The sequence below is a fragment of the Chanodichthys erythropterus genome, chromosome 13 (assembly GCF_024489055.1).
Source record: "Chanodichthys erythropterus isolate Z2021 chromosome 13, ASM2448905v1, whole genome shotgun sequence".
NCBI lineage: Eukaryota > Metazoa > Chordata > Actinopteri > Cypriniformes > Xenocyprididae > Chanodichthys > Chanodichthys erythropterus.
The window spans coordinates 18,673,243-18,686,022 of NC_090233.1; the positions used below are offsets into that span (position 1 = coordinate 18,673,243).

The 12,780-nt window shown below is 33.9% G+C and overlaps 1 protein-coding gene across 4 annotated transcripts in view; it reads right to left on the reverse strand.

The window, feature by feature from the left end:
• rictora (RPTOR independent companion of MTOR, complex 2 a) overlaps positions 1 to 12,373 on the reverse strand; it is a 39,940-nt gene extending 27,567 nt beyond the window's left edge. For 2 of the 4 annotated variants that reach the window (XM_067405744.1, XM_067405745.1), the window contains exons 1-15: positions 12,001 to 12,372; positions 11,817 to 11,864; positions 10,864 to 10,961; positions 7,933 to 7,997; positions 7,662 to 7,793; positions 7,356 to 7,419; positions 7,131 to 7,257; positions 4,929 to 5,098; positions 4,755 to 4,822; positions 4,169 to 4,236; positions 4,001 to 4,083; positions 3,140 to 3,227; positions 2,943 to 3,033; positions 2,793 to 2,859; positions 2,613 to 2,693 (exon numbers count right to left, since the gene is read on the reverse strand). In XM_067405744.1, coding sequence (XP_067261845.1) covers positions 2,613 to 2,693; positions 2,793 to 2,859; positions 2,943 to 3,033; positions 3,140 to 3,227; positions 4,001 to 4,083; positions 4,169 to 4,236; positions 4,755 to 4,822; positions 4,929 to 5,098; positions 7,131 to 7,257; positions 7,356 to 7,419; positions 7,662 to 7,793; positions 7,933 to 7,997; positions 10,864 to 10,961; positions 11,817 to 11,864; positions 12,001 to 12,070 — 1,320 coding nt within the window. In that variant the 5' untranslated portion in view covers positions 12,071 to 12,372. Of the gene's footprint in view, positions 1 to 2,612; positions 2,694 to 2,792; positions 2,860 to 2,942; positions 3,034 to 3,139; positions 3,228 to 4,000; positions 4,084 to 4,168; positions 4,237 to 4,754; positions 4,823 to 4,928; positions 5,099 to 7,130; positions 7,258 to 7,355; positions 7,420 to 7,661; positions 7,794 to 7,932; positions 7,998 to 10,863; positions 10,962 to 11,816; positions 11,865 to 12,000 lie in introns of all 4 variants that reach the window. The other 2 variants (XM_067405743.1, XM_067405746.1) reach the window with 2 other exon arrangements.
• Positions 12,374 to 12,780: the final 407 nt, after the last annotated feature.

A 12,780-nucleotide genomic window follows, 5' to 3' on the forward strand; every position in this document is an offset into this window, starting at 1 on the left:
CACGTGAACACTCGGGAACCGCACCTGTGGCTGGCTGCACTGCTGCTTCGCGCTCCTTAAGGAATATAGGTAGTTCATTCAGTTAGAACGCTACTTGTTTTGGGCTTTAGTCGAAAAAATGTCCAAGAAATGTAAATCTTTTGTTTGGCTGCATTTTACAAAAAAATACGACAAGACTATGCAGCCTAAAGCTAACTTACCATAGCTCAACGACCAATATGACCGATCACCTAAAAGCGGTAAGCGAGATATAAATGTGTCAGACAGCTTTGCTATGTCTAATGTCGAAAAGTTTATATATTTTATTGGTTATGTACTAGGCGCATCCACAGGCCATGCCACAGGCGTTTGTTTGTGTTTGTTTTAAAACGCCTAGATCGTTTGGACAAAAGTTAACCCATAGCTTTGAAAGTAAAGAAGAATATACAGCCTGTATAATCGAGAGCTTTTGTTAGGATTTTTCATTATTTGGCAGTTTTAGCAGTTATATTTTTTGTAGCGTGTGGTGTGGTCAGGTGCGCGATTGTGACGGTCACTATAGACCTAGGACAGAACTCCTCACTTTGCAGTTTAAAAAATAACCTAATTTCCAAAGAATTGTATTATTATTATAGTTTTATGTATTATTGATGTTTTTCGTTGTTGTTTTATAAATGCTCTATTATAATTGTTTAATAAATGTTCAATCAAAAATTTTTTTTTTTTTTTTTTTTTTTTTTTTTTTTTTTTTAGTCGACTGATCGTTGCGCAGGACAGGACTTTGGTCGACTAAGCATTTCTTTGGTTGACTACAGCCCTATTAATTTGTGATCAAAAGTTCATCTAAGAAAGAAGCTTTAGAATTATTTAAGATTATTTGCATTGTTATTATGACAATTAAGAGCATTTTGACATTTTGTGCAAATTCATTTCCGTTTTTATATATACAGTCAAACAGTCAAAATTGTTTGCAGACACCTTGAATATTTCATTCATTAATTCAGTTCATTCACTATAGTTTAAAAAAAATAGTAATAAATTATGACAAGATCTCAGAGTTAAACTGTCAGATAACACTTAAGCAAAACATGGTCAGGTCAAAGTGTCTGAATAATTTTTGGTTTCAAATTTTTATCAATTTTACTGGTAGTCCACTGTATGACGAATTTGGGTATAATATGTCACAGTTTACTTTATTTTGTTATCCTCACTTACATAAATGAACTATAGTGTCCTGCACACACTAGTAAAAATATATCAAACATGCAAAAAAAAAAAAAAATCTCTCTCGTTATGAATGATTAAAAGTTAATCTAAGAATTTTCCTCCCTTTCACTGCAATATAGCTTTATTTTAGTATTTTTTTATATCCTATTGTAGTATTATTTTTACTATTTTGAAAAAGCTTTTCAGTTTTTCATTTTAATTTTGGTGTAAGTTTTGTCATTTTGTTATGTGCTGCCGTCATTTTTATTAATATTTTTTTTTTTACTATTTTTATTTCAGTTTTAGTATTATAGAAACATTTTATTAAACAAACAACTTTTTTTCAGTTGGTTAAAAAAAAAATTATAAATCAATATATATATTTAATATTATATATATATTTAATATTATATATATATATATATATATATAAGTTTGGAACCACTAATGTTTTTAAAAGAAGTTTCGCCTGCTCACCAAGGCTACATTTATTTAATTAAAAATACAGTAAAAAACAGTAATATTGTGAAATATTATTACAATTTAAAATAATTGTGTACTATTTAAAAATATTTGACAAAGTAATTTATTCCTGTGATCAAAGCTGAATTTTCAGCATCGTTACTCCAGTCTTCAGTGTCACATGATCCTTCAGAAATCATTCTAATATGCTGATTTGCTGCTCAAACATTTATGATTATTTTCAATGTTGAAAACAGTTGTGTACTTTTTTTTTCATGATTCCTTGATGAATAGAAAGTTCAAAAGAACAGCATTTATCTGAAATACTAAGCTTCTGTAGCATTATACACTACCGTTCAAAAGTTTGGGGTCAGTAAGAATTTTTATTTTTATTTTTTTTTTAAATAAATTAAAGAAATGAATACTTTTATTCAGCAAGGATGCATTAAATCAATCAAAAGTAGTAGTAAAGACATTTATAATGTTACAAAAGATTAGATTTCAGATAAACACTGTTCTTTTGAACTTTCTATTCATCAAATAATCCTGAAAAAAATTATTGTAAATAGAAAATATTGTTTTCTATTTCTACTTGTATTTTATTTCAATTACAAAAAAAAAAAAAACTTTTTTTTTGTTAACAATAAAAACACTACTGCCATAGGGAAAATTAATTAATTTTGATCAATAGCGCCACCAAAATGAGAATAAAAAACGTATTACATTGAAAAAAAAAAAAAAAAAAGAATTACAATGTTACATAAATTACAGTAATAAAATTTGCAAATCTGATTGTTGTAGTTTTCTATATTTTTTTTTTTAGGTAAAGCTACATTTGCATACAGTTTATAAAAACACATCAAGTTGTCTAATATGAAATATTACATAATACAAGATCAAAGCCCAGTATTAAATAACTATAGACTGTAAAAAAATCAATTTTGGGCCCTGTTGTAGTGTAGTACCATGTGCAGAAGTTCTCCGAGCAGTATGGTGGCTCTCACTGATATCTGTCCATCACTGCTGGTCACAACCTCCACCAGACCCTGAGTAAACAAAAACATCATCAATAAAAACATCACAGGTCTGTTATATTAAAGTCAAAGAAAATCAAGGATCCATTAAGTGATCTTGTGATTATGTACCTCCAGTAGTCCACTGTTGATAAAGGCGGACAGCAGTAATGCCAGGTAGTTGTCCATAAGGTCTGGTCTGGTGATGGAAAAACAGAAGAACATGAATACAACATTTAACTCAGATGATTCCCAAAATATATGATGTTGGACATTTCTCACCTGGATCTTGCTCTGTGAGGCAATATGACTTTGGCTTCTGCAGCTACAAACCCATCAGCTAGTCTCCAGCTGTCCTGAAACCTGCTGGGGTCTGAATGACACAAGCATCAGCATGAAACACACATCCCAAAAAGAAAGAGTAACGTGCAAATCAAAGAGTTTACAGCAGTCAGTGAGGCTTTTTTCATGATTCTTACCCACACTGTGAAGGGCTTCCTCAAAATCTCCTGTCACTAAAGGAACAGGCAATCTGAAGATCTCGTACATGACTTCTAATAAGGCTTTCTGTAGACAAAAACATAAATGGACAGATCTGACTTTAAAATTGATTCAATGCTGTGAATCAGTTCTTTAGAACTGACCTTTTCAGTGAATCAGTTGCAAACAATGCTATAACACTTACTGTAGGTTTCCAATTCATCACTCAAATGGAATTTAATGCACTTTATAATGTTTTAGTTAACAAATATGTAGGTAAATATTGTGGTTTATGCCCATGTATGCCCAAAAGTTTATATTCGCTTATGAAGGATTTTTACAGTTTTTTAAGCTCACCAAGGCTGCATTTATTTAATCAAAAATACAGTAAAAACAGTAATATTGAGAGAAATGATTACAATTTAAACTAAGTGTTAAAATGTAATTTATTCCTGCGATGCAAAGCTGAATTTTCAGCAGTCTTTAGTGTCACATGATCCTTCTAAAGGATTTAAAGAAATCATTCCAATATGCTGATTTGCTACTGCTGCTTAATATTTTATGGAAAATAGTGATAAAATAGTGTCATAGAACAGCATTTATTTGAAATAGAAATAATTTGTAACACTATAAACATATTTACTGTCACTTTTGATCAATTTAATGCATCCTTGCTGAATAAAAATATTTACTTCTTTAAAAAAAAATCTTACTGACCCCAAACTTATGAATGGTAGTATATATTGAATAAACAGGCTGGGAAAAAATATATTATCTATTTCGTCCAGCATTTCTGGTAAGATACAGCAGAGAGTTGATAACACAGATTAGTCTAAACAAATGGGGAAAAAAAGGCTCACCCTGACATCCATGTTTGGTATACAGAGCAGCCCTATCAAAGACTGGACCCCTGAGTTCCCTGATTTACACAGGTTTATAATACCTGTAAGAGAACCGCAGGAGAAAAGGATGAAGAGCAGAATCTGGGCGTTTCTCCTTTCTACTCATTGATGAAAGAGATTTCATACCTGACCAAGAACGGAACGCTGCCACGATGGCCATTTTACTGGCTAAAAAACGAGCTTCTCTGTCCTCCCTGTGGAGCACAACGATTCATTAAACTATGATTTTAGAAATGCTCATGCAGTACATTGTAGATAAATAAAGAATTGGCACAGAAACATGCACAAAAACATCATAGAGCATCACCAACCTACACAAAAACAAAAATTAGGTCACACTTTAGTTTAGGGTCCAATTCTCAATTCTAATTAACTAACTATTAACTACAACTTTTGCCTCAAACTCATAATTACTGCTTATTAATAGTTAGTAAAGTAGTTATGTTTAGGTATTGGGTAGGATTGAGGGATGTACAATATGGTCATGCATTAATGTGCTTTATAAGTATTACTAAACAGTCAATATCCTGGTAATATGCATGCTAATAAGCAAATAGTTAATAGTAAGAATTGGACCCTAAACTAAAGTGTTACCAAAAATTATACTATGGAACTAAGGATTATTTTTAGATTTATTTTATATTGTTTTGATATTGATGCTGTCTAATGAAATGATACAATGTAATGAAATTAATAAAATAAGAGGGCTCACTTGACTTGTGCCTCTGCCGTGTCAGGGTTGTGTCTGTAGTGAAAGTCTGTGTAAGGTGCAAGGATTTGCTGAAAAAAAAAAAAAAAGCAAGAACATATACTGCTGTCAAACATTTTTACTTAATTTAAGCATGAGCATGTGCACTACCCAGTATGCCGCTGCAGGTATGCATACCTCCAGTTCAACATCAGGGCGTATGTACTGGCGAGTGTGCGGGTGATTGAGCAGGTGCAGTATGGTGGTGATCAGGGCCTCGTTGATGCGGCTCAGCTGACAGTCGATGACGTTCTTCAGGATGGTGCTCAGACCGCCCCGCTGGGCCACCACCTCTGGGTTCTTCAGTGCTGAATGACAAGAGAGATATATATTGTTGACATATATGCAAAAAACCAACAGTATATGGTTTAAATTCTACATATAACACAGAGCTAGGAGATAAATCGATATTGATATTTATTGAAATAAATTAAATATTTAATATTTAATAAAATAAATCCACAATATCGATAATGGACTTTTGAAGTAATGTTCGATATTTATCCTACATCTAATGTCTGCATGTCAGTCTGCATTAATAATAACAACAATGATAAAGAAATTTATTAAAACATTACCATTAATTAATATTATTATTATTATTATTAAGGAAAAATCATAGAAACCAGATATTTTTTCATCCTTGTTTTAATTAATACAGTACACTAGTTCTGTTGTTCAGCACCTTATTTGATAAAAAAATTAAAATGCTATGTTATGCAGGAAATGATTTATTTAAAATAGATTACATTTTAAATTATTTATTTAACTGTTAATGTTTTATGCCTTCATTTCCCTAGACAATATTTTGGATAATAACCTTTATTGTATTAAGTCATAAAACACAGAATCCAAAAAAGATAAAATGAAAAACACAGAATTTTAATAAGATTGAAGTAGATTAAAATAAAAAGATTCTTTAAAAGGTGCCGTAGAACATCTTTTCAAAAGATGTAATATAAGTCTAAGGTGTCCCCTGAATGTATCTGTGAAGTTTCAGCTCAAAATACCCAATAGATTTTTTGTAATGAATTTTTTTAACTGCCTATTTTGGGGCATCATTAACTATGCGCTGATTCAGGCTGTGCGGCCCCTTTAAATCTCTCGCTCCCTACCCCCCGAGCTCTCGACTATAAGTGCAGTTATACAGTGCATAAACAAAGTTCACACAGCTAATATAACCCTCAAATGGATCTTTACAAGATGTTCGTCATTCATGCTGCATACATGCATCGATTCCTTTAAGTATAGTATTTATTTGGATGTTTACATTTGATTCTGAATGAGTTTGATGGTGCTCCGTGGCTAAAGCTAACATTACACACTGTTGGAGAGATTTATAAAGAATGAAATTGTGTTTATGAATTATACAGACTGCAAGTGTTTAAAAATGAAAATAGCGACGGCTCTTGTCTCCATGAATACAGTAATAAACGATTTAACAGTACATTAGCAACATGCTAACGAAACATTTAGAAAGACAATTTATAAATATCACTAAAAATATCATGTTATCATGGATCATGTCAGTTATTATTGCTCCATCTGCCATTTTTTGTTATTGTCCTTGCTTGCTTACCTAGTCTGATGATTCAGCTGTGCACAGATCCAGACGTTAATACTGGCTGCCCTTGTCTAATGCCTCGAACATCGGCTGGCATATGCAAATATTGGGGGCGTACATATTAATGATCCCGACTGTTACGTCACAGTCGGTGTTATGTTGAGATTCGCCTGTTCTTCGGAGGTCTTTTAAACAAATCAGATTTATATAATAAGGAGGAAACAATGTATGTCATTTCCATGTACTGAACTCTTGTTATTCAACTATGCCAAGATAAATTCAATTTTTGATTCTAGGGCACCTTTAAGTTTCTGTAAGTTTCTCATAAAACTTCTTTAAAATATCCAATTATAAAAAAATACATCTGTCAAATTAATTTTTAATAATAATTCTATGATTAAAAAAACCTAGAATATACATTACATTCATATCAACCTATAATAGAATTGGCATTAAAGGGATAGTTCACCAAAAAATGAAAATTCTGTCATACTCACCTGTTTTAAACCTTTGTGTTCTGTTGAACACAAAAGAAACTCATACAAGTTTGGAACAACTTGAGGGTGAGTAAATGATGACAGAATATTCATTTTTGGGTGAACTTTCCCTTTAAGAACCCATGGCTGTGCACACAAAGGCCCTTATAAAAATGTTTTACCTGTTCATTCACTAAAATAATTATTACCACTCCTCAATGGGCAGAAAGATTTGATGGTGTGGTATGTGCCACAGAATACTAATAGTGATCACTGACATAAACTCCACTAATAACTCACCAAGTTCACAAATGATGGCGATGCAGGCTCGAACCATGCGATCTCTCTCCTGCAGCCCGTCATTGCCCACTGCGATCAGAGAGTTTGTCACAGAGCTAGGAAAGAGCTGTGCGTTCACTGTTATCATCTGAATGGGCAAAATAACAGATTGAGATCAGATTGACCCAACACAAAAACAAACAGGTTATAACTGAGTGCCAAAATGAGTGAGGTCAGAGGTCGTACCTTTCTGACCAGTCTGAGGGCTTGAGTTCTTTCCACCTCATTACTCTGCTGAATGTCAATACACCTGAACACAAATCAACAGGTTTGAAGATAAACATTCAAACTTCTCATCTGAGGCTTTCTGACCAGGACATGGAGACTGAAGGTCAAGTTCACCCACCAGAGCACTGGTAATAATTTCAATTTAGTTTTACAATGAAAAGACAAGTCAATTATTTCAATAATCTCAGACAAAATCACGACATAAGACATTATCTCTTTGTTTTGTGAAGACAGTGAGGAATTTAAGCAGGTGTGCGAGCTCACCTGGAGATCAGGTAATCCACCTGCAGCTGAAGAACTTTCTGGAGGATGCTGCTGTCACAGATCAGATACCTCAGCGCTCTCAAACCTGCAGCCCGAACCTCCTTCACCTCATTCAGCAATGCCACACGCAGACTAAACCGATAAAGACAGAATGAGAAACACGAGACGAGTGCTACATCTGTGAGATTTCTTGATGGATGCTGTCTATGTAGTCAGTGACCAGCTATTGGAACAGAATAAGAGTTAAATAAAGTTTTACTGTTGAACTTACCAAATGATGATTTCCTCATGTGTAAATCCTAATTTCTCTTCACAGTGACTTACACTGTTCAGGAGCTGAGAGAGAAAGATATTATATCTTATATATATATATATATATATTTTTTTTTTTTTTTTTTTTTTTTTTTTTTTATAAAATATATTTAAAGATAAAGCTATAGAAGTTTGTCACTAAATAAAAAAAAATGGTAACTGCAACTTTTTCCTCACAATTCTGACTTTTTTTCTCAGAACTGCAAGATTTAAACTCACAATTGCAAGTTAAAAAGTCAGAAGTGATATACTGTAAAGTCGAGTTTTCATCAAGCAATTCTGACTTTATAACTCACAATTCTGACTTTTTTCTCAGAATTGCGAGTTATAAAATGCCTGTTCTTTTTTCCCCTCACAATTGGACATTATAACATGCAATTGTGAGTTTATATCTCACAATTCTGACTTTATAACTCGCAATTCTGACTTTATATCTTGCAATTCTGAGAAAAGTCAGAATTGTGGGATAAAGAGTTGCAATTGCCTTTTCTTATTTCATGGCGGAAACAAGCTTCCATATAAAACAGTTATTTTAAATTGTAATAATATTTTGCAATATTACTGTTTTTACTGTATTTTTGATCAAATAAATGCAGCCTTGGTAAGCAGAAGAAAGTTCTTTCAAAAACATTCAAAAAACTTACCGACCACAAACTTATGTATAATTACACATGTATAATAATATTCTTTAAAAGTGAAAAAAGTAATTCCTTAAAATCTCTCAAAACTGTTTTGAATATGATCAAAGATTCAAAACATCATCTTGTAATGATGAGTTTCATAAACCGAACCCAAAAATAAAACGTAAGACAGACGCATCAACAATTGCACTAAGCTGACTTAACAGTGTAAAATTAGTGCGCTGTGTCTACTAAACATGTTTGTGTGTGTTACTGTGGAGTGAGATGACCTTGGCAGACTGTGCATGCATATGTATGTGTTTATGATGATGTCAGAGCTCAGGCAGTCAGAAGGGGCCGTGTGACCCTCGGAGAGGATTACATCTCCTCTATCTCAGCATCCTTAAAAGGCCACACACAGTATTCATGCACACACACACCGCCGGACTTATTATTCCCCAAAGCTGAGAAAATCCCACTTAAACACACACACAAAACAGTTAAACACATTAAAAACTGCAAGCATACTTCTGTACTAACAGTCTTGAGTTTTAACCTCAGCCACACTGAGATGAAACACATAAAACAAATTCTCTCAGAAAGAAACCGAAAGTGAGAGGAGGGCGCCCAAGATAAACAACCTGACAACACACACACTGCTGCTGTTTACCATGTTACAAATCTGTTTACAGGACCAAGCCAAAAAAAAACACTGCACTTTTATTGACATTACATAAAAATTACATTATTAACTCATTCAAAAACAGTGTATATCAACCTTAGTGTTCAATTTATGAGCTGAAATGTAATGCTTTTGACTTAAGGCAAGACACTATAGGTAAAACCATTAATTTTCATGCACGGGTTAATTTGCTACTATAACATGTTTTCTGTCCAGTAATCTAAAATAAGACATCTAAAACACACATTTAAGTGTTTATTTTATTACATTTATCGATTTGCATCTGTAGGTTTCACTTACAATACATACTGTATCTTTAAATGTGCAAACTTCTTTGGGATCAAAATTAACAAAATTTAAATAATGAATCAATACACCATCAATCTTTCTTCCAAAACGTGGTTTTGTCTTACCCTAATTCACTATGGTAAGCCCGTTATAAGCGTTAATATTTCAGACCGAGCTGGAAGATTTTCTTGAGAAATTGTATACATGCGTCACTAGAGTATGTCTCATTATATACGTAAACAGAGAAAAGCTGCTCCGGCTACTTTGTTGCGTGTCTGGTGTGGGAGCTTCATAGTTAGTTGACACTAACATAGTTAGACATGGAGCAGCTAAATCTTCAACCCTTTCAGGGAATCACTCATTTAAAAAAAAAATGCAGAACAAACAAGAATAAGCTGGAAAAAAGAGAACGTGACAGAGTTTGTAATAAAACAAGAATCAACATTTGCAGGGATTTGAAATGTTGCAAAAGTGAAGCAGAGATGGCGTTTTTATTACTCAGAGTAAGGTATTCATAAACACAGTCATGAAGGGAAGAAGCACAATCAAAACAATGTTCTTCTGCAAAATGCATGCAGTTTTGTTTTGTTATTTTCCCTGGCTACTGACAGTATGGGAAAAATGGGCACTTCTCCCTGATAAACGTTTTTGTTCCCTTTTTATTTATAATGATGTCGCAGCTTGCAGACGATCTCTATGCAAAAGCTGCACGTCCTCGTGACTTTTTAGCTTTGCCCATGGCAGACACGCCTCCTGGAGCTCGGCTTTTTTCGGAAAGACTCGGTACAGTGTTTGTATCTTTTGTATATATGATAAAACTCAAGACTTTTCGGAGATATGAAGGCTACAATACTACTCTACAGGTACTAAAGATTAACATGAGATTGGTAGACACCGTGTGTGTTACCTATCCCTTAAAAAAAAAAAAATCTTGCAATGAAAAACAACTCAACTGCAGAAAGTATGGTGATATTTACTAGTTGAAATGTTTACCCTATTGACCTGTGGTGTGTTGCCTTAAAAGTTTTTGCAATACAAATATGAGCCCATGCAGTTCAGATCATGATCAGGGCCTACAGAACTCAAAAAGAGACTGCAAGTATTTTTGCAAACCTTGCTTTCAGCAATTAGTAAGATTGTAATATTTTCAGCTTCATTTAACACATTCTACTGTGTTTACATTTACAGCACAAAAGAATGTGAAAAAGTCTTCAATTTCATGCAGACCTGGTCATGATCTTCTCTCATTGCTGAAATCATACACAAGAACCACAACCAGCATAAATTAAAGTTGCACTACCTTTACAAAATTGTTCAGGTGGCCGAGTTTCCTCATGTTGGAAACCCCGTGAGATTTGGCAACGTTCTGAAGGATCTCACGCATGTTATCTGAGGGTTCTGCAGAAAGCAAAAACAATAAAATTAAAATCCTTAAAAACACAAGGTTAATAATGCAACCGATAGATATTTTAGTGCAACTGGAACGCTGCAATGAAAAACATTTTATTTCAATAGTTGTTCTTTAAAATCTCTTAAAATTAAAATCACATAGTTTAGAACATAATTTAAATACATAATCACATAGTTTATCACCATATACAATGAAGCATAATTTATCCTGTGCAGAACTAAAATAAAACCTCCCCGGATCTCGAATGAGAGTGACTTTTTGCATGTTCAAGATATTATGATCTACATTTAGCTATTGCAATTAAAAGTCTTTATTTAGCACATTTCTCAAGAGAGATGTCACAGCAAGTTCCATCATGATAAGGCTCGTCAAAGACTTTCTGCATTTAATACCCACCAGCTTAAATGAATTAGATACTGAAACCTTAAAAACACAGATTTATAAGGCAGCATACAAGGACATGAAGGCATCAAGATGCTTTAAGCTGTTTGTTTACTGAGAGCCTAACAGGGCTAAATGCATTGCAGTTATTCTGCTGACATGCAGACGTTTACTAGACAACACAAACTGATGGGGCTGTGCATTACAGATCAAAACAACAGCTGGGTCGCAAATCCTAGTGAGCTGCCTAGCTAGACAGCATATTTGCGGGAGCAAAAAAATGCCGTCTATTTAGGAAACCCATTAGGTTTTGAGACAAACAACATCTTATTCGCCCTAATTCTCCTGTCTGCAAGGCCAGATAGAGGAGATGATAAATTATTAATAGCAATTCCTTGAATTTAGCCATTGCTTGGTTGGTATTATTACAGAAAAGCACTATTATGATCTCTGACTCTCACCCCGCGTAAGATCCAGCGGTACATTCTCCTCCCCGCTGTCATTCCGACCTGTCAAACACAAAAAAACGAAACAATAAAGACATCGTAAGTCCTTATCCAAGGATTAAAAGAACCTGCACAAGAGGAGGGTTTTAAACAGCGCCGACTGCGCATGGTGACGGGGGTGTGGGCGCCGTTAACTTGCCTCTCATCCGTACACTCCGGGTCGGACGGCCGCGGATGCTGACCGCCATGTTGGCAGGGACGTTCATCATCACAACACCGGAACTCTCGTAAACTCTCGCGAGGTTTATCTTTTCTTTCAATATCTTAGGCGTCAGAAAAGTTATCAGTAACACTCATAGACATTATAATAAACACTTATATAAAACAGTTGTACAGTGCTTAACAAATTTATAATGAAGTGAAAAAGCAAATATTTTTGTAATCTGTCAAAAACGTGTTTTTGACAATAAAATGTTTTATTGTCATTTATTAGGCAAGTGACAAACTGAAACAACTAAAAAGTAGTCTTTATTTATAACATATATATATATATATATATATATATATACATACATTGGGTACAGAAAGTATTCAGACCCTCTCAAATTTTTCACTCTTTGTTATATTGCAGCCATTTGCTAAAATAATTTGTTCATTTTTTTCCTCAATGTACACACAGCACCCCATATTGACAGAAAAACACAGAATTGTTGACATTTTTGCAGATTTATTAAAAAAGAAAAACTGAAATATCACATGGTCCTAAGTATTCAGACCCTTTGCTCAGTATTTAGTAGAAGCACCCTTTTGATCTAATACAGCCATGAGTCTTTTCGGGAAAGATGCAACAAGTTTTTCACACCTGGATTTGGGGATCCTCTGCCATTCCTCCTTGCAGATCCTGAAAAACACCCCCACATCATGATGCTGATGCTGCCACCACCATGCTTCACTGTTGGGACTGTATTGGACAGGTGAT